The sequence below is a fragment of the Morone saxatilis genome, unplaced genomic scaffold (genome assembly GCF_004916995.1).
Source record: "Morone saxatilis isolate NCDOM2014 unplaced genomic scaffold, NCSU_SB_2.0 Contig22, whole genome shotgun sequence".
Classification (NCBI taxonomy): domain Eukaryota; kingdom Metazoa; phylum Chordata; class Actinopteri; family Moronidae; genus Morone; species Morone saxatilis.
Genome location: NW_023339785.1, coordinates 16,996,631 through 17,017,728, shown reverse-complemented (window position 1 = coordinate 17,017,728; position 21,098 = coordinate 16,996,631). Strand labels below are relative to the sequence as shown.

The 21,098-nt window shown below is 40.5% G+C and overlaps 4 protein-coding genes across 5 annotated transcripts in view; 1 reads left to right on the top strand and 3 right to left on the bottom strand.

The window, feature by feature from the left end:
• Positions 1-580: 580 nt before the first annotated feature.
• On the bottom strand, positions 581-4,613 carry si:ch211-153b23.3. The gene is made up of 10 exons (XM_035668824.1): positions 4,435-4,613; positions 2,850-4,346; positions 2,674-2,766; positions 2,477-2,581; positions 2,237-2,346; positions 1,938-2,129; positions 1,662-1,824; positions 1,384-1,549; positions 1,196-1,290; positions 581-1,103 (listed from the first exon to the last, which is right to left on the bottom strand). The coding sequence occupies exons 1-10, from the start codon at positions 4,589-4,591 to the stop codon at positions 1,018-1,020; spliced, it is 2,664 nt and encodes an 887-aa protein (XP_035524717.1). The 5' UTR covers positions 4,592-4,613; the 3' UTR covers positions 581-1,017.
• A 1,596-nt stretch (positions 4,614-6,209) lies between these two features.
• Positions 6,210-10,338, top strand: irg1l (immunoresponsive gene 1, like). The gene is made up of 6 exons (XM_035668814.1): positions 6,210-6,319; positions 6,803-6,857; positions 6,988-7,175; positions 7,498-7,590; positions 8,017-8,222; positions 8,863-10,338. The coding sequence occupies exons 1-6, from the start codon at positions 6,302-6,304 to the stop codon at positions 9,788-9,790; spliced, it is 1,488 nt and encodes a 495-aa protein (XP_035524707.1). The 5' UTR covers positions 6,210-6,301; the 3' UTR covers positions 9,791-10,338.
• A 4,388-nt stretch (positions 10,339-14,726) lies between these two features.
• Positions 14,727-17,205, bottom strand: glod5 (glyoxalase domain containing 5). The gene is made up of 4 exons (XM_035668949.1): positions 16,877-17,205; positions 15,703-15,858; positions 15,325-15,480; positions 14,727-15,197 (listed from the first exon to the last, which is right to left on the bottom strand). The coding sequence occupies exons 1-4, from the start codon at positions 16,931-16,933 to the stop codon at positions 15,057-15,059; spliced, it is 510 nt and encodes a 169-aa protein (XP_035524842.1). The 5' UTR covers positions 16,934-17,205; the 3' UTR covers positions 14,727-15,056.
• Positions 17,206-17,578: 373 nt separating this feature from the next.
• rlim (ring finger protein, LIM domain interacting) overlaps positions 17,579-21,098 on the bottom strand; it is a 6,949-nt gene continuing 3,429 nt past the window's right edge. For both annotated transcript variants that reach the window (XM_035668908.1, XM_035668909.1), the window contains exon 5: positions 17,579-21,098. In XM_035668908.1, coding sequence (XP_035524801.1) covers positions 19,508-21,098 — 1,591 coding nt within the window. In that variant the 3' untranslated portion in view covers positions 17,579-19,507.

Sequence of the window (21,098 nt, the reverse complement as noted above, 5' to 3'; positions counted from 1 at the left end):
GTCTTTAGTGCTAACTAACACTGTACCTGAGTACTACAGCTTCACTCATAAAAGTTGTGTTTTAAAGTCAGGGTGCTGCTATTGTGCATGTTAGCTCACTAGATAGGCTCTGCTAAATGGAAAAGAACCTTAATTAGTATCATTGGTAACCACTGTGACTATTTCATGTCAATATGGTGGCTGTGAAAAGGGTCTATTTCTGTGTCTGTATGCTGTGTAGTATGGGCACCATGTCTTTAGATTTCAATTGTCTTGTTTAGTTTAATCTTTAAAGCCTATTTGTTGAACTCGGTTTTCTCCTCAATACGTCAGTTAAAGTAGAGATTGAGATGCTGTGTACTGACCACTATACCTTTGTTCAATTCTAGCTGGGGACTTTTGGTGCATCCCATTTGGCCCATTTATTTCTCAGATTCCTGACATCTCTAAATTGTCAGTTATACTGAATATAGGCAGAAATGCTCTAAATATATATTCTAAATATATATTTTTTAAATTCAAACTTATATTAGTGGTGTCATCATTATTTTGCTTTTAGGACACAGACTTTAAAAAACATCCATCAAATTCATTGTTTATGTTCAAAGATTTATTCAGCACAAGAACAGTGAGCATTAATACATACAGTAACAGGCGAAAAGTTTTTTGCTCCACCATTAAAATTTAATTATATTATAAGTGTGACATTCATGTCAACGTACAGTATATATATTAAATGTATAAATACATATTCATAGAAATATAAAAAATTCAAAACAGTCATTTCATAATCATTATTTTAAGTAAGCCAGGGTCATACACATGAAAAACTGAGAAAAATGGTCGCTTTATTGTAACATTGTAACATTTGCCAAAAACATAATATACAGCCAAGAATACTTTCATTCACTCTTCCACAAATTTTTCATAAAGTGTCCCTGCATTGGTGATAGGAAATGGGGGACCTGGAGAAGCCGATCTTGTAGCGAACAAGGCATGAAGAGGCTCTCTGAAGGTGAGAGATTAGGTATGAGAGAATCACACCATAGTGCTTTTCACTCTATCAAAGATCTGTTGGACTTTCACTGCAGGAACACAGCCTTCCCTCACAATGGTGATGGTCCCTATGAAAAGAGTATGACACACTTGAGTTAGAAAGTGCCAGTTAAAACCCACAAAAAAGCGAGAATGTAGTGGGAATATTTTGGCATTTTACCTTCATCAATCTTCAGGCAGTTGACCACGGTGGAAGCAACAACTTCATTTGAGTCCCCATCACACAGAACCCCTTGGATCTTGTGTCCCAGTCGACTGTGGGAAAAAGAAAACGACAGGAGAGGATGGGTGAATGAATGTGCATGTAGTTGCCACCCAGTACAGTACATTCTGTGAAGAGACACTTACTTGATGACCATGCTGTGGTGGGTGCTGTCTGGCTCTCCACTGGGATTGGCTGAGGTGATAGCAAGGGGTCCAGTGATGTTACAAAGGTGGCCTGTAACTGTGTGGTCAGGCACACGAATCATGATGCTGTCCTTGGTACCAACACGGTCATAAGCTGGTCCTACTCCTACACAAGATAAAGATAACAAGATAAATTGAAAGGTGAGTTGAATATTGATCACTGATGTTTATTATATAAGCTGAAAATCTTTAATCACAGCATTTACAGTGATATTTACCTAGTTTGAACAGCCAGTCTCCTTTGCTGACGATGCAGCTGATACCTCCTGGATACACATTCCTCATAAACTCCCAGAGTAGAGGACTGAAGGGAGGCTTGGTTGCCACCAGCTGCTCCACATTAGAGATGCAAATACAGATGGGTTTCTCTGCTGGTCTGTCCTGGATGAGATCACAGATAACAGGCTGATGAGTTTCACATTAAATACAAAATATTGAAATTTAATTTAATGATCCGTCTCAAATTACACTTCCAGCTTATTTTTCATACTTACTTTGATATTGTAGATTTTCTCTATAGCTTGAGGATTCTTGCAGGATGCAGCCAGGGCATACACAGTGTCTGTAGGAATACCACATACTCCTCCTTCCTCCAGAAGTCCAGCAATCTTTAGGAGACTACTGGTGAGTCGTGAATTAGCCACAGGACAGGGAAGATCTGGAGCAGACTCCCGCTCTGCTGCTTCCTGTGACAGACCACAGAGGGACATTTTAATAAAATGATCAGGATATAGTATGACAGACTGCTACAGAATTAGCAGAGGAATGCAAAAGGAGTTTCTTAATTGGTTACCTTTATCAATGGAGGGCCCATAGGCAGCACTCTCTGTGAGAAGATGCAGTTCACCAGTGATGCCAGAGCTCCATATATGCAAATTGCTGAAAAGACTGCAAGCATGGCCACTGTGAAGAAAAGGTTGTCATAATGTTTCAGTAAGTGGATGGATTTTTTAATAGATGTGACTTTAATTTAAACCCATTTAAAAACCTTAACAATGTGTTCAGAATGAGGCTTTGTCTACTCTGTACTTACTTTCTAGTTCATATGGAAGTCGCTGTAGAGTGGAAAGCAGGAGACAGACCAGAACAACCTCCATGACTGCTGTTAGAAACAGCAAAACCAGGTTCCTATAGGCAGCTGACATAAACAACGGAGAATGAAAACAAGCTCAGAAACAAACAATTTAATTAATTAGTTATTCTTTAAACCAATTGTCTTGTTAACCTTACCAATCAGCATAAGGAAAGCATTTATAACCAGGAGAGCAATGGCTCCTGCTGTAAAACCATAGGCTGCCTCTGTGGAAAACTGGAGCAGGTTACCTAGAAGAAAAAAACTTGGGATCAGAATTTTGTGTAATTCAGTCAGAGCAAGTCTCCATTTAAACATGTTTGTACTGACATACCTGCAAACCTAAACCAGGTCCACGTTGCCCATACTGCTACATATATGGATGAGATGACTGAGCCGAAACGACCACCTCCTGTGACTTGTAGCCGGCTGACATAGGCCTGGATGATGGCCCCAGAGATGAGGACCCAAGGGACAGTCAGATGAAGGAACGCAAGATTTGTACTGGATACCCTTGCATGAAGAGCTGAGAGAGCTGCAACCCCATTTGAAAGGTAGAACAGAGCATCTGAGGCCTGGTCAGTCTGAGGCAGTGCCTCCTCGTCTCCCTCCTTAGCCCTGCAGCATCTCAAACCCTTCTTCAACTGGTCAGTGGAGATGGGCTGAGGTCCTACAGGGATTAGAGACTTCTCTGCTATGGTGTTGATAAGACGTGAGAAGGTTCCATACAGGGAGGCTGCGGTGAACAGGGAGCAAGCTACACCAAAGAAGATGTAGTATCCTTGGAGAGGGATCTGCGGGATTGTTGAGACTGTGAGCAGGACAAACAGCATGTTGTGGACCAGTTCCAGGACATCTGTGTTCAGGCTTCCCACACAGAGCACAAAGCCTGCTATCACAAAGAACCAATCTCCCACCATTGTTTCCCTCGCTGAGAATACTTTAATGTCCTCCACAACCAGAGCAGATACCACAAACTCATCCCAAGCCTTGATCAACCAATATGTGGCATGAAGACCAAACTTAGTGGTGTGGTAGCAATCCTGGCGCAGATGGGCGTAGTAGCTGGAGAACAGCTGGGCAACTGTGATGATTGAGACCCATGCAGCTCCTACAACAAAGGAATTCATGTACCCAAAGCTGTAGAAAGCAAAGATGAAGGGAGCAACAGTGTCACAGAAGAAACCCAAGGCCATGGGCTCTGCGTATTTTGTGTTTTTCTTCTTCTCTTGGCCAATGCTCTGGGCACTTGCTGAGTTGGTGGTCCCCAGCAAAAGAACATTAAAGAGAGGGGTGCCAAAGCCTTTGAGGACTAGACGTTGTGTCAGACCTTTGAGGAGCAATGCAGCTGAACCGTAGATGGCAAAAATCAGAATGAGCAACTCCAGAACTCCAGCGACCACAAGAGCCCAAGAGCTTGCTACCAGACCCACTGCTTCAAAAATTAAGGTTGCTGTGATGGCACCAAAGACAAAAGGCATGATGTAGTTGACTGTGGCAGAGCAGAAGGCTAGGAGAAAGGACAAGAGGATATAGGGGACCAGACCAGCGATCGCTGACTCTTTTATGGACAGGGTCTCTGTGGTGGAATTTGAGGATATGTTGCTTGTCACGTCAGTGGACAGGGACAAATTGGTCATCATCAAATCTGGCAAAGATGCTGTTGTAGGAGTTTCAGCAAAGGCACCAAAGTAGATTCGGGTGGCACCGTAACTGCCCCACAGAGCAGCATAGGCAATGAAAGCAGTGCCACTCAGATGATCGTATTTTCTAAAGGAAAGCAGTCCGGCCACCAGTTGGCAAATACCACCAATCAAGATGAGATGAACACCTATAAAGAAAACATGGAATCCAAATTACAAAGACAAATTATATTACCTTTTATTATATTATTTTAGCAGATTTTCTTTAAGTTTTACCTGCAAGTATGTTCTCCACTCCTACTGGTTCACTGCCAGTGTGTGCCGTACTGAAGTTCTGTAGAAGTACGAGGAATGCACTGATCCCATTGGATAACATGCCCAACACTCCTGGTTCACCATAGAAACTGGCTGGAAACCCATCTGATGTTGCCATAGTGTCTATGTTGTCAAACTGCAGTTTCAAACTGAAACAATGAGACAAATGACACAGACAACATATACATGAATGTATATACATGCACATATGTACATTTTGTAATAAATGCAGAAATCATCTAAAAGACAAATTTAGAATACTGTCTGAATGTTGGTTGTGTTATTGTAAGAATAAATGTTTTATAGTGGAATAAAATGACAAATATCATTGTGTTGCTAAAGTATGAATGTAATCATCCAGGTTATATTCAGAGAGAGAGAGAGAGAGAGGTCACTGTTTGCAGTTGGAAAGCACAGCTTCACTCTCTTAAAACATCAAACAAGTCACAGAGCAAAATGGTCTTAATACCTTATTTGTAAAGCACTGTACAAAATAAATAAATAAAAACAGGGCTAAAAATGAATTATAATTCCTTTAAAGAACATAAATATACCATAAATAGGGTCTGTAAAGATTTGTACAGTAAAATTCAAGCGCTTTCATCGTACCTAAACCACACATTTCAAGACTACTGAAACCTTTATTATTACATCTAAATTATATTACAAATGCAATAGTAAGAAATAACAGTTGCTTTGCTTTTGCTTTGTACTCACAGAAGTGTATATTGCTATTTAGTTTTTCTTATCAGCTCTGATTCTGATCAGATGGATGGAAGATTTCCAGAGGGATCAACACAGTACTTATCTAGCTATGAATGAAGAGTAAACACACCAAGAGTCAACAAAAAGGATTGTTTGATTTGAGAAAAATGGTCTGCATGAGTGATTATGTAGATCAACACAATTCTACTCTCACATGCACCTTTCTGTCTTATCTCCCTAAACATGTGCAGAAACCTGAGAGTCTGTGGCCCTGCCCAGTCGTAAGTGGGCTGACACAAAGACATAGAAGAGTAGCTGTATTCAACTTTCCAGCTCTATAACTAGACAGCAGCTTATTCATGAAAGTGTTTTCATTAGTAAGCATTTTATCCCTAACTAAGAATGCTATTTACTGACATTTACCCAAAAGACAAGCACTGTTTTTGATTTTATCATGTTATACATTTTCATAGTGGTAATTTCGGTAATCTCTGTTAAATAAAAAAAAAAACTTTACATTGTAATATTTTTTGTTCTGCCATTGAGCATCTTTCAACTAACTGTAGATATGTTAGCCCATATGAAAAGTATGTTATCACCATCAATTCATTATGTAGCATTTTTAAAGTTATATCATGTAATAATGTGCTACCAAGTAATAAAGCAAATTAAAATAAAGTCTTACCGGGGAAGATGCTCAGACAGAACTGGAGTTATTCTGAAGCAGGGATGAAAATTTGTCATAAATAAGGCTTTAGGGGGCGTAGGAGGAGTTCAAGAAAATTCCCCCACTACAGTCTGCAACCTGATAGGTGACATCATTGGTCACCTTGGATAATACACTGCCACTCCCACATTTTCTTCTTCTGAGTAAAGTGATGCTGGTTATGACGATGACGGTAATGACCACTATGGAAATTCCTCCTTAAACTGATATGTTTTTGTTATAGCTGTAGCTGTGCTTCCCTGTTCCTCCCAGGCCTCTGTCGGGAGCTACTATATAAGGAAGACATTCTCTCAATCCAAAAAGCATCAGCATCTTCCACAACCTGTTGACTGCAAACCTACCGCATCAAACAGAAAGAGAAGAGAAGAGCAACGAGAGAAACAACTGACTTACACCATGATCTCCACATTACAGGTAAAGATTTCAAGATATTTTTAGGAGGCCTATTTCTGTTAGATGAATGGGGATCTATACACCCCAGACTGTAATAAAGAGCATAAATCTTTTTCATACTTACATAAGTCAAGCAGATTTCTGAGTATGCTTAAAACTGTTTGACTTCATCTAGTACAAAACTCTAAAATTAGTATATAATATACTTTGCACTGTGTAGGTGTTTTTTGTACAGTAGTACACGGTAGAAGAGAATTTAACAGAGCTCTTGTTAAATGTTGAGCAGATTACACACACTGTACCACACCTGTTACAGAACCACCTCATCAGCACAATAGATCTTTCAAAAGAGGCAGGAGTTATATTCATTATAGTGATGCCATTGTCCTAAAAGGCATTTAATTAGATTTGAGTCTGATAAAGAAAAGGCAGAAAATCACTACATGTGTTCACGCTCAGTGGTTTAGTGTCAGTAAAGATATTCTATACTTTTTTGTCCTACAGAAAACCATTAGACCAGTCTGGGCTGTCAGAGGGCTGCATAAGTCTGCAGTGGAAGGTAAACTTAACTTTTCAATTTAGCTCCATCCACTTCTAAACACAAGAAGATTCATAATTTTTATGTGTAAAAAAAATACTTCTCTACTCTTTCCTTCTTTCTTCTCACTTTTTGCTGTTTCCCCTTGCAGTCTTGAAACACCCGGCCCCTGAGGACACAGTCACAGCCAGCTTTGGGAAGTTCATCAGTGAAGTAAAGCCTCAGCACTTGTCTTCTATGGTACTCCACCGCAGCAAAAGAATGGTGTTGGACAGCATCGGAGTTGGTCTGATTGGCAGCACAACAGACGTGTTTGAATTGGCTCTGCAGCACTGCCAGGTGAGGCACAGGGGAAAGAAAAAAAATATGCTCTTAGGTCATATCTGATATGAGGCAATGAGACAGATGAAAGCAATTGCTTGACCTTATACAAACAGTAGTTGTAAGTCTGTGCAATGGCGGTGTGCGGACAGATGAGTGAAAAAAATTACAGGTTATTATATTCAGTTTCTTCATAGAACAGGCAGGTTTTTTCTATCTGGTGACCTTTTTCTCCAAAGTGTTTGACTTACAAAGAAACATATTTCAGCTGTCAACTGAAGAGTGATATGCCAGAATTTTTTTTTAAGTAAAGTGCCCTGTGTTTATCCGTCTCTTTCAGCACATGTATGCTTCTGATGACATCAGCTCTGTGTACGGACGCAGGGGCACAAGACTTTCCCCAACACTAGCAGCTTTCGTCAATGGAGTGGCGGTGAGTATAAATAGGTGGAAAGGATGGGTCACCATTGTCCCCAAAACACCAAACAAATTCAGACTCACTAAACCCATTGCCACAAACAAACTACAGCTATTTTTTACTGTGTCTGGGCGTACAACCACAGGGGAGGGGTGTTCAATGAACTGACTGTGGAAATTTCCAACTTAATGTCTGCAGAATGTCTAAAAAAGCTATCAGGATGTCAAGTTCATTTCTGCAGCCTACATTTGCTTCCAGTGGTTGAAGCCTGTTATGGCAATTAAAGGGGTTTTCTAATTGACAAATGGGATGAGTGAAGAGAGCTAAATTGCACCTAATTATAAAATTAGTTTACAGCTAACTACTGTGTTGTTTCATGAAGCACAGCAACATAACAATCATTTGACTGTTTTTTGTTTGTTTGTTTTTTTTTTGCTGCAGACTCACTCCATGGACTTTGATGATACATGGCACCCAGCAACTCATCCCTCAGGAGCAGTACTTCCTGCTGTGTTAGCACTCAGTGACATGATGCCTCCTAACAGCAAACCTAGCGGCCTAGACTTCCTGTTGGCATTCAACGTTGGCATTGAGATCCAGGGCCGGCTGATGAGGTTCTCTAATGAGGCCCACAACATCCCCAAGAGGTGAGTGCCTAAGAGCACATGTCAAATTAGACGTCATTTATAGAGTAATAGCAACATTGCAGTGCTTTTGCACTTTACTGGGTCTCCCTAAGTGATCACTTAACAAATATAAAGCTAGCCCCTTGCTGAAGAGTTGTGGAGAACAGGTATCCACACAAGCCTAAAATGATCCATATTTGACTCTGCTGATCACTGCAATGTGGTTTACAAAGAGGCCGGTGCAGTGTAATGTGCAGTCTCTTGGTAGTGTCAATGAGCTGTGAAAGGCGTGTTATTATGTTGTCTCTGAGTGGCTCTGTGGTTAGTGCACAATTAGCCATGTGGAGGTAAATATCACAAAGGACTCCATTTACACCAAGGGAAATGACCCACCACTTTATTTGCTTGTTTATAAAGTACTGAAATGACAAAAAAAAATGACTAGTCATTTCAGTATTGGACAGACAGACTGAAAAAAACACCCCTGAAATAATCTGTCTCTGCATGTGGAGAGTCACGTAATAGAGTCACTGTTTGTACAAGGAGACACCTTTACGGTACACACACGAGTTGCTGCTTTAACCATGAAGTCACAAGGTTAAATTGTTCCAAAACACCTGACCAAAGTCTCTCTTTCTCTTTCTGTCTGCCTCATCTCCAGGTTTCACCCTCCCAGTGTGGTGGGGACCATGGGAAGTGCAGCCGCTTGTGCTCGCCTCTTGTCTTTGGATCACTCCCAGTGCAGTCATGCCTTAGCTATAGCTGCTTCTTTATCTGGAGCCCCAATGGCTAATGCTGCCACTCAGTCTAAACCCCTCCACATTGGTAATGCCTCACGTTTGGGTCTGGAGGCTGCTCTGCTGGCCTCCCGAGGCCTAGAAGCGAGTCCTCTAGTCCTGGATGCTGTCGCTGGGGTAGCTGGCTTCAGTGCTTTTTATGAAGACTATGTGCCGCAGCCTATAGAGTCACCCAATGATGATGGCCATATGTTCCTGCTAGAGGAGCAGGACATGGGGTTCAAGCGCTTCCCTGCCCATCTGGGGATGCACTGGGTGGCAGATGCTGCAGCCTCGGTCCATAAGATTCTTGTAGGGTTTGGGCCTGGCACTGTCTACCCAGATCAAGTCCAAGACATCCTGCTCAGAGTCCCCAAATCAAAGTACATCAATAGGCCTTTCCCCGACTCTGAGCATGAGGCACGCCACTCCTTCCAGTTCAATGCTTGCAGCGCTCTTCTGGATGGCGAGGTGACTGTGCAGTCCTTTACCCCAGCTGCCATGATGCGCCCTGACCTGCTCGCTCTGCTAAGCCGTGTTCGCATGGAGCATCCCCAGGACAACCCGGCTAATTTCAACCGCATGTACGGCGAAGTCCAGGTGTCACTTGTAGGGGGAGACACTGTGAAGGGACGCTGTGACACCTTCTACGGTCACTGGCGCAACCCACTGACCAATGAAAGCCTGAGGAAAAAGTTCAGAAACAACGCAGGAGAGGTGCTTCCCTCAGAGAAGGTTGAGAGGCTGATTGATGTGGTGGAAGAGCTGGACAGACTCAGGGACTGCAGGGACCTTCTCTCACAGCTGCAATGAACACTCACAGACACATACAATAACAGCAAAACAGAACTCATTGTACATAAATACACTACTATATACATTTTATCTAAACATTTGCAGTAAAATGTATTTAAAATGTCACATTTATCCAAATAAATTCTGGAAAACATACATTACAAAGATGTTACATAAAAAAGCAGCAATACGCCACTACACTATACACAATTATGTCTCTTTTATCAGTACTGACACGTAATGAAATATCAGTTGAGCCATGTCAGGACATATTTATCTTATGTACAATACAAAATGTACAAAATTATTTTATTGTATTATTCTATTTCTATATTATTTTGTTTTATTAGAAAATAAATATAAGTTGTATAATGTGATCTAGTTACATTGCAAAGGGAAAATGAAGGAATATTTATCTACTGATCTAAATATGTTCAAATATCAACATTTTACATATAGATATGAGTAGTGCAAAGTACTGTACTGTGTTTTTCGTGCCGATGTAAATGCTTGATGCAGAAAATGTCACAAATTTTGTGTGTATTTTGGTTTTAATAAAACTACTCAAAAACAAACTGTGAGTGTGTAAGTGAGTGTGTGTAAAAATAAAGCAGCACAAAGTGTAAGAGCTGCTGAGCTGCAGATGCTGTATTTGTATGCAACTTAGTGCCTAATAAGGTCACCAAGTACAGCACATTAGTCTGTCATTAGGTTCATCAGTGCCAGTTAATCATTTAAACCAGGTGTCTGTCTGGGGTCTAGTTTTCATGAGAAAGGACAAACATTATTGCGTCCTTCAACTGAAAGAAGCAGGAAATTTGAGTACAAAAAAGTTGCACCAGTAAAAGGAGCTTTTTTTTACCCCAACGGTAGTGCTAACAAAACTGAGCAGCCAAGTTTTAAATGTGGAGCAGTGATGGGGAAAAATAGCTGTTTTTCTCATTCCAATATGTAGTCCTTAAGTTAATGTGTGGCAACAAGTGCAAAGGAGGAAGTGGACGCCTGAATTGCACCTGCCCATTTCAGTCCAGCATGGGGCAGAAAGAAAACAAACACGTCTTAGCCCTGTCTGGGCAGGCCTATGTGTGTGGAATCCAAAAAGAAGTGCTGTGCAAAGTGTTAATAAAAGTTAATTAAGTACTAAAGAAGAAGGAAATGAGTCTATTATTAAGTCAAACAAGTTGTGGGTCTTTCCAAATATAAACAGGCAAAGTCTAACAGCAGCCACACAACTGGAGGTTCAGAGGAAAACAATGACAATCTAGGGAAGTAACTGAAATAATTAATAATTAATCTTAGTCTCATTTTATAGAGAGAATGTTGTGCAATATTTTATGCACTTTTCTCTGTAATTCAACCTGATAGCTTCACTATTCTATGGAAATCTTTGGGATGTATAAAACTTTAAGTACAGTTCTGCGACACAACGTTTTGAAATAAAAAACACACAATTTAATTGTTGTTAGAGCTACACATCTACAGATGAAACTATAAACTTTTAAGTGAACATTAACAACTATTGTGCTTTGTTGGAAAAGCTTGGGATTGGGTAAAGCAGGAATTGATCGGCTCTATCCACAGGTTTTAGACAAACAAAAAAGGTCAACACAATGTTCTCAGTTCTCAGCTCTCACAGACCTGGTATCAGTTAAATGAACAAAGGCAAATGTGTATGGTTCTTCTTAAAGCGAAACATTTTGGCCCAAGTTCCCTCAACAGCTGATAGTTCAAAGGTATATGTATTTTTAGAGGTTTAAAAATTAGGAACAAATTTTCTTTAGAGCGTACTCAGCTGCAATGATCATTTATTTATAATGGAACTAGATGAATACAGATCACCAATGGAGGAAATGACATCAATTATAAGTGTCATCTGAACACACTGTCTAAGTTATGGGTGAGGGGTGGTAGCTTCTGGGGCTCCACATTTTTTTCTTAGAAGCCCTGAATCTTTTGAGTTTTTTTAAATAACTTAAACTTTACTGTCTCATTACCCCTCTGTCTCTCATACTAGAAAAAAGAAGCAAACGTTCTGTTACTAGGCACATATCACCATATATGGGTCCACTCTGTTGTCACGGGGGCTTGTTGTCATGTGTGTACAAGCTTTCTTGCTAACTATTTTTTGGACTCTAACAAAGTTTTTAATGAGGAGTCAACCTCAGCTATTTTTGTCTCTTTTTAGGTGGCAAAAGTGACAATTAATCAACATTTGTTGTGTTATGTTTTCAGAACGATGAAGGCAGTTGGAGAACAATTTGTTAAGAAAAATAGGATGTAGGCTCCACAGGATGGTTTACAGATTTTTAGGCAATATATTATCTCAAATGTCATGAAAAACGGTGCACACAGCTACCGTAAATGAAAGAAAAGCACATAAATTTAAAGTTATTGCTTTGGTTGACATTTCCTTATGTGGTAAATACTAAAGCAACAAAGGCAAAGTCACAAGTATAAAAAGAATAACACTGTCATCGATACCACTTTGACTAATGACTAAATGATTTGGCATTTTAGGAGAAGGAACTGTTGTCACTGTACAGCAGTAAAATAAGAATATCTCCTGTGACTACAGCAATAAGGAAATATTGGTACTGTGAAACACTACAAATAAGCAATAAATAACTGCAGGGACTTTCTGAGTAGCCAGACAATGGGAAAAAGTTTAAATGGAATCATTTTGAGGATCGTTATCTATACCAATTGTATGTTCCAATACTGGGAACGTTTTCTTTTGGACACTCCCTGCATTGCAGTGATTTATACTATAGGAAACATTTCCATTGTAAATACAAGAATTTGTCAAACCACAATCGGGATGAATTACAGGTGAACAGTTTATATTCTCTCTTCCTACAGCAAACAAGACCATGTGATAGTAGTAAAACCTCTGATGCAACTGTGCCTCATCTCTACCCTTACACTAACTGACAGATGGAATTTCCATACAACAATAAGCCTCAGTGTTGAGGTTCACCATCAGGAAATGGAGAAACAATGGCCGCTCTTCCTCTATTGATAATCCACCTCTCACAGCTATAAATATCCCCTTGTCATAACCAGAAAATGTTTGTATTCTGACAGACTCAAAAGCAAGGTATGGCCTTCAACAACAATAAGGATGAATCACAGGTGTTCAGTTTTGAGATTCTCTCCACCCACAAGCAAACAAGACCACACAATAGTATCATCTGCATCTTGTTAACATGTTAAAAATATAATATAATCGGGCCAGAAGGAGGGGAATGGAGGGACCTCTGACCCGGCAGTTTGAGATTCCTGGTCTAGATTTCAACGGCTATAGTATAGCTGTGACATAGATGGAGTTTCCATACAACAATGGCAGGACAGGTTGCGTTTGATGGGTGCCAGTAAGCCCCAGTGTTAAGGTTTACAGTCAATAACTGGAGAAATTATGCTCTCTTTCCTCTATTGATAATCCACCTTACTCTCAATCTTCTCACAGCTAAAACATCCTCTTGTTATAACCAGGAAACCTTTGGCACACACTCAAAAACAAGGAAGGGACTTCAACCAAAACAAGGTTCGGTTATGCGATTCTCTCCACTCACAAGCAAACAAGACCACACAATAGTAGTGCAACCTCAGACGTATAGTCTAAACCACTGAGAGAGAGAGCTACTGCAACGTTCAAGTACTACAAGAAAATGCAACATTCTGATATTTACATTACTAGCATTGAATTTCTTTTTAATGCAAACAACAGTTTCTATACATTTTTTATATATCATCATATATATCATATCTGTTGTCCGCAGCCAAAGAACAAACAGTCATAGGCACCTTTGACCTTTGCCAAAAAACCAACAACGTTTTAAAGCAGAATTGTGTTTATAGTTGATCAAATTGACATGAAACAACTAATAAAAAAATAATAATAATAATCTTGCCGGTCAGATTAGATTATATATATAATATATTTGGGCCAGAGGGAGGGGAATGTTCCCCGAGCCAGCATTCCTGGATTCCTGGTCTAGATTTCAACAGCTATACTATAGCTGTGACGATAGATGGATTTTCCATACAACAATGGCAACAGGTTGCATTTGATGGGTGCCAGTAAGCCCCAGTGTTAAGGTTTACAGTCAGTAACTGGAGAAATGACGCTCTCTTTCTTCTATAACCCACCTTACTCTTTACATACAATCGCAGAGAAAATGTATGTGCTGAATTAATAGAGGACAGTGAAACATATCTCTTAGCTCTTTTGTGCGTCTTATTTCAGGAAAAGTAACGAATATGGGGAATTGGGAGCTGAGGGTGTGGATACTCCATACTGAAGAAACACCATTGGGGAGCTGGTTATTTAAAAAATGCCCTTATTGACCTCATATTTGGTCTAGCTTATTTTGTCTCTGTAAGGTTTTTGCACTGGGTGTGATGTCTGCCAGCACCCAGAAGTTTTAAGAAACATTAAATACTAGAAATAGAGAACACAGAGGCCAGAATTTGCATATTTACACAAAGACAAGCTCAATAATCCCATTCAGCTCATACAGTGATTATAACTGAAAAATTCTTCCTGGAAACTCTCCAGTTTACTTGATTTAATGCTAACACATGCAAACTCCTCCACAAGCATAACTATGCATCGTTTCTCTCTCAACATATATATATATATATATATATTATACCATGACAAACTCTCTCAACATATATATATATATATATATATATATATATATATATATTAATTTATTCTAGATATTCAGTGAGTACTGTATATGAGGTAAATAAGTGAAAAAGGGAGTCTCTTGCTTATTCCAAGTCTTATCTGAGCCTCTAGTTTGAGTGCTGTACAGTAAGTAGTATAAATCAAAATAAAAATTATTAACTTTATAATATATGAAGACATAATGACAAAGGTTATTATATTATAAAGAGCTGTTTACTTTATGTCAAAAAACAGAAATAAGAGAGTCTTTAGTAGAGGTAAGAACCTTTTTATTTTCCACTGAAAAAACACTGATTCAGTTTTTCTTCACACAGTAAAAACATTGTTCAAAAGTACCCATTTGGTCATATAGCTCTTTAGCCTTTTCTACGCATAATTAAAACAGCAGCCTCTGGTCTGCAGTACTACACAGGTCTCTGCACGGCTAACTGATGTTCTCCACCCTAGTCTGAAAGGAGGGCCTGTGTTGTTTGAATTACAGTAATTTTGGTCTCAATCTTCATAGCTAATTGCGCAAAGCGGGTCCAACAGACAGAGCTAGTGCAGTGATCGGATGCTTTTACGTGCGCAAACAAGGTCAAAGATGTCTCAAGAAGATCCCTCTGCTGACTGGTTGTAGTTGGACACTTCGATGAGATTGTGGTCTGGATCTCTGAAGTAAAGAGAGGTGATGGCCCCCACAGCTCCAGTCCTCTCCACTGGACCCTCCTCTATCTCGACTCCACAGACCTGCAGACGAGACAACAGAAACTGAGCGCTTCAGTGGCGACTTAATGCCAAAAGGGTAACAAAATGTGAATAGAGGTCACTTTACAAGATTAAGATTGACATCAGTAATTCAAGAAAGACAAAAGACCTTCAGATGTTCAGCTACTGTGGCCAGAGGGGTTTTGGTGATGAGGCACAAGTCTGCAGAGCCTGACATTGGATGCTTGGCTTTGGGATCAAACTCCTGGCCCAGCTGGTGAAGGTTAAACTTCTGCTGCCCGAATCCCAGAGCCTTACGGTTTCCCTTGAAAATGCAGAGATGGCATGTGTGGGTGTTGAGATTTGTCTGAAAGCTCAAGGTCTGTCATGAGTGACTGAGTGGAGAGCAGCGCTATTAGCTGACACACAATCAAAGCCTGCCATCTAGTGGATGGTTTATCAAACCAAAAGAACAAGAGTATTTTACTTTTCCTGATCCCGTGTAAATAATCACAATACTACAACTAATAATAACACATTTTCATACCTTGAAAGTGATGACTTCCATGCCAAGGACTGAAGTATAAAAGTTGACTGTGTCTGGCACACTTTTCACTGTTAGAACCAAATGATCCAAATGGCTCACTTCAATTGGACAGGTTGTTTTGAATCTGACAACTCCAAGTGTTTGGATAGAGACAGTCTATAAGTGATAGAACAAATACATTTTAGGGATAGAAAAACAACAACAATACTATATAATACAATACAGCACTGCTTAGGGTGACCAGATTGCAACAAACCAAATGTGGGACAAAGAGTATGTTTGTGTGGGACATATAGGACATGTCACCGAGGGCATAATCACATTATAGACATTATAGGGGTCCAAATAAGAGCCGTCCAACAGAATATGTTTAATGCATTTCTATATTAAGTATATTAAGTCAACATAAAAATTGAAAATTTAATTTAATTGAATTAACATTTATTTACTGAGACAGTGGCGGTACCTACACTTAATTTTATTTTGGTCAGTTGCTTACTGTTTACTCACTTTAAACACACCTACCAATTAGATTTATACATTTTGCTGTAGTGATAAATAATATCCAGTGGGGGGGAAATTAAATACCCAAAGCATGGAAATATTGTGATTAAAACGTCAAATAATGCTGTACTTGAAGAAATGACAGATTATGCCTTTATCAAAAACAATGGACTGTAAATTAATCTGATTTATTTTCAAAATAAAAGTCTGTGCATTTACTGAATCGTGAATATCAACGTAAAATCTTGGATTTGAATTATAACTACACAAGTATGTATGTCTGTGTTGGGATAAAAAATGCTGTGCAGAGAGCCGCCTGGTCACAGTAGCGCCGCGGAGTGGCCAAACTGTGCTGCATCCTGTAAACATAATGTGAAAGGTGGACTTCTACTGTAGTTATGCCGAACAGCAAAAAACACGTTGATGTAGCCTAGCAACGATAACTAACATATCTAACGTTGAGACAGATCGTCGAGTGTAGCGTTAACGTTAATTATCATATGAGCCCATTTTACAAGTCGGTAGTTCAGATGGCATAGTTCGTTTGTCTAATGGGAAGTCTAAACTGTCGCTACATTGGACAATTTCGGTCCTTAAGAAAAAAAAAGTACTGTTAGCGACTATAAAGGGTATATGTAGCGCTCACTTTAGATAACGACACTGCCATTACCTTCAAACAGTCCCTCTGGACGTGCCACAAACGTCTCCCAACTGCCCGAAGCGCCATCCTCGTCGTAGTCTGAAAGCAGTACTTCCTTGTTTTTCCACCTCTGTGAACTGTGAACTATTAGCTGCAATACAACATTGTCCATAGCACTGAATAACAGCCTGTGTCTGTACCTGGTGCTGCAGTAATAACCTTAAACACACTCCTTCACGGTCCATTAGCTGTAGGATTAAGTAGTGGTTACTCTTGTTTAAGACCATGTCAATACTTGCTATTCTAGTAAAAGGTCACCTTCATGAAGGCATTTGTTATTTATCAGACAGTATGAAATTCATGGGGATTTTCATCCATATTAACCAGTGGAGGTGCTAGTAATGACACTTCTTCCCCAAGTGCAAGTTCAATGGCAAATGATTACACATATTTTGTATAATGTGATACAGGTGTGATCTTTAACACTGGTAGGATAGGAACACATCCTCTACTTCACACCCTAAATCACGCTCATAATTTAAAAGACTGTGTAATACATGACATTTAAAAACATCTCAATGAACAGTCAGATCAAAGCAACAACATGGAAATAAAAGTATATTTGTAATGTTTAATATATAAGGTATAAGTGATAACTAATGTGTGCACCTGAATGCAGAATAGGAGTACCCAAAAGCACAGGGACTGTACAGAATGCATACCTGCAATGCATTTTGAAGCATAACAACTTGTTTAATTCAGCGGTTAGTTTCATTAAACACCCAGTTAACATACTGCACTGGGTGGGTCACAGAACAAGGCCAAAACTAAAGCATGGCCTAAGAGAGGGGAACATACATTTCATTTACATGTTTATGGTATTTAACAATGACAACGTCTTGCATTCAAACCTTTATGTCCCACAAAGGGAAGTAATAATTGTGGCAAAGACATCAAAAAGTGAAACAAGACACATGACAGGATGGCATTGGTAGTGATGCCCTTTTTCTTCCTTTGCCAGTGTTTTTGTTCATCAACAGTGCTATTAAAACCTACAGAACTTCTAAATAAAATAAAATGAACTTCAACACATTTTTAAAAGGTAATAAGTCTTCATTTAAGATTTTAGCCATTAACAAGTTTTTTTTTTTAACAACAGCATACATTTATATCATGGTTTGTATTTCCCTACTTTCACTTTAGCATGTATTGCACACTGATATGGAGCATCTGCTCATGAGGCAGCAGGGTACAGAGGGCGAGTATCTTGACTTTCTACTGGAGCCTTAGCAAGACAGAAGGACAATGATGTGAATTTTTTCTCAGACTTTGTAAATGTCTGACACCCAAACCTTTGGATTAATAACTTAAGTTGCCACTTGTACATTGAGGTGTACCTACAGGTAAAGAGATCTTTAGAAGACAAGCCTACATTTCATTTTAGGTCAATTTCCGGTCTTTTCATTCTATGCAATACTAGCTTATAGAACGTAATTCATTAGTCAGTAATTAAAGACAACCCAATGAGTTTGTGGAAAAATAAAGAATAAGACCAGTAAGCTAATGGATGACAGGACAAAGTAATTGTGAAATAATTGTTGTACATTAAAACGTAAATGACCTTTTACATATGGGGAAAAAAAACAAATGCAACTATATTCAACTTTTTTTGACATGTCATGCCTGTTAGTATAGTATTTTTGAGGTGGGAAAATTCACATGCTAAGTACTTGATATCAACCCAATATCTACTACCAATATTGAGACATCCCTAATTTCTGGTCACTCAATCATTTTTAATGGTCAAGAAAATAAAGATGCTTTATGATTCCAAAATAAACTTAACCTTGTTGGATTTATCTTTCCCTTATACCTGTACAACATTCTGTTTTTTAACACAATTTAGCACACACAGAATCTTCATGGTATATGCCACTTCAAAACAGTTTCTTTCAGGTGAACATAAAGGGAGAGTTCAAGTCACACTGGAAATGGAAAACCAATTAATGTCCTACATCCTTTGGACACCACAATCTAGCAATAACTCTGCTGTGTACACCCACACAACCTATTTAGGGATGCTCTGATAGAGTAATTGTGGCCAACACCACTCTAATCTTCATATGAGATAATTTACAATCCAAAACCAATTCACTGATACAAAGTATGATTCAAAATTATTTTTACAAGCTTATTTACAACTAATACTTTGAACTGGTTTAACTAAGATCTGTCCCAATACCCACCTTCTGGTACATAAGGCGCCATATAGGAGCTAATACAAAAGAGCACATGTGCCTGAACTACCTGCAGGTGTGCAGCATTTATAACCAGGGGATTCTTTATGAGATAGAGGTCTGCTTGTGAGCAAGGCTTGATGCAATGCAAAAAACTGCTTGGTCACAACAGGTTGATTCAAACAGCATGCATTGCTTGTGCCTAGCTTTGGACTGCAATAATGTCTTACTGAAGATTGATTATGTCCCAATGTCACCGTATGGAGCACCCCAAATCAAACCTGTGACTGCAATATGATCAAACTCACAAATGGTATGAAGATGAACAGTGGAGACACACTTTCCTCAAAGCCTCTTTTGGACTTGGACTGGGATATTAGATTACTTAGGTTGAGACAAAAGACCTGCATTTTTTTTTAATGAGCTAAACCACACTCTCTCGGTTGGCCGATACCAAGACAGCCCTGCGGCAGATGGGGCAAGTGGAGTTCTCAGACAGCCAGCGATCGATGCAGTGCACATGGTATTCATGAGAACAGGGCAGCTTACGTAGCTTGTTACCTTCTGCATACTCTGTTATGCAGACACTGCAAGTCTTCAAGGCATCACTCTCACCAAAGTTGCGCATGGAAAGGTTATCAATCTGCTCTTTGGTCAGCCCTTGGGGCTGGTCCTCGTCATCATCATTTAGGAGGAAGAAGTGGGCAAGCCGCAGGAAGGGCAGTGAGCTAGGCTCCTCAAGGCTAATAGATGGTCTAGGCCGAGCCCTGCCACCAGAGGCAGGTGGACCAGTGGTGAGGCCCTCATCCACATCAGTCTCAGCTGTCCTTGCTCTGACTCCAGCTGCCACAGGTGGTTCATCAACATCAGCAGTAGGAGCAGCAGCAGCAGGAGTAGTATCTGGGTTGTTGAGGGTTTCAGCTAGATCCCCAGGTGTGTTGGCTCCACGGGTTGAATCTGACGAATCAGAGTCTGAATCCATGAGGTAGCCGAGTTCACCAAAACCAGTCATAATCTGCCGAATCATAGATTGGAGAGCCATTGAAGTTGCTTCTCCCAAACCTGCATCAGAGATTCTACGGATAGGGATGCGGATTGTGCTGACGTAGGTCCTCACACCAGCACGCTCAGAGCGTGAGAAAGTCCTACGAAATCCACCACGCTCACTCTCATAAAGAAATGTGTTGTTGGAGTTCTGGGAGCGCGAGCGGGTACGACTAGCAATGCTGTCTCTTTGGCGATATTCGCCTGGACGCACACGACGCACCTGTAGATCTAGCATAATAGTAGGGGGACGGCGCCCTGCTGCACCCCCTTCCCCCCCAGCAGCTTCTCCTTCCTGAGATGCGATGTTTTGGGCCTCTGGGACCGGTTCTGCGCCAGCCCTAGATGGTTGAACGTCACTGTCAGCAGTGCTTTGCCTGGAAAGAACGTGTTGTCGAGTCCGTGAACTGCCCTCCACTTGAGGCACAGGGAGGACATTCGTGGCAGAGTGGGGGCCTTGAGAGCTGTGAGCATGACGTGGATTAGGAAGACCATCCAGCTGATCCAAGTTGAGAGGGGAGCGGCTCCTGGCTGTACGGGCCCTAGTCCTGCGTGGTTCTGGACTGCGGCTGCGAGCTCTTCTTTGCCCTCTGCGTGGAGAAGGAGAAAGCGGGGGTTGCACCGGCAGGGCAGCAGGTGAGCTGGGAGGTTCTTCTAAAATCTCCTGTGAAACAACCTCTTCTAGTTCAGGCTCTGGTTCCACTATGACAGCCAACTCTTCTACAACTGGCTCTTCTACCACCTCTGTTTCCATGGGGACCGGTGGTTCAGCATTTTCCCCCATTTCTTGACTCTCTGAAGCCTCCTCTGGACCCTCGTCTGGAGCCTCTTCTAGGGCCACCTCTGGAGCCTGTTGTAGAGCCTCCACTGGAGCTTCGACTGGAGCCGCGTTTGAAACCTCTTGTGGAGCCTCTGCTGGAGCTTCTGCTGGAGCTTCTGCTGGAGCTTCTGCTGGAGCTTCTGCTGGAGCT

Bases quoted from the DNA above. Each gene is read 5' to 3' on its own strand.
- si:ch211-153b23.3 (XM_035668824.1), bottom strand. From the start codon at position 4,591: ATGGCAACATCAGATGGGTTTCCAGCCAGTTTCTATGGTGAACCAGGA. The intron at 1,825-1,937 runs GTAAGTATGAAA...GATCTCATCCAG, and splicing joins AGAAAATCTACAATATCAAA to GACAGACCAGCAGAGAAACC. The intron at 1,104-1,195 runs GTAAAATGCCAA...CTCTTTTCATAG, and splicing joins CTGCCTGAAGATTGATGAAG to GGACCATCACCATTGTGAGG.
- glod5 (XM_035668949.1), bottom strand. From the start codon at position 16,933: ATGGCGCTTCGGGCAGTTGGGAGACGTTTGTGGCACGTCCAGAGGGAC. The intron at 15,481-15,702 runs GTATGAAAATGT...TGCATTTTCAAG, and splicing joins TGGAAGTCATCACTTTCAAG to GGAAACCGTAAGGCTCTGGG. The intron at 15,198-15,324 runs GTCTTTTGTCTT...TCTCGTCTGCAG, and splicing joins CAGTAGCTGAACATCTGAAG to GTCTGTGGAGTCGAGATAGA.
- irg1l (XM_035668814.1), top strand. The intron at 6,858-6,987 runs GTAAACTTAACT...TTCCCCTTGCAG, and splicing joins GCATAAGTCTGCAGTGGAAG to TCTTGAAACACCCGGCCCCT. The intron at 7,176-7,497 runs GTGAGGCACAGG...CGTCTCTTTCAG, and splicing joins TGGCTCTGCAGCACTGCCAG to CACATGTATGCTTCTGATGA.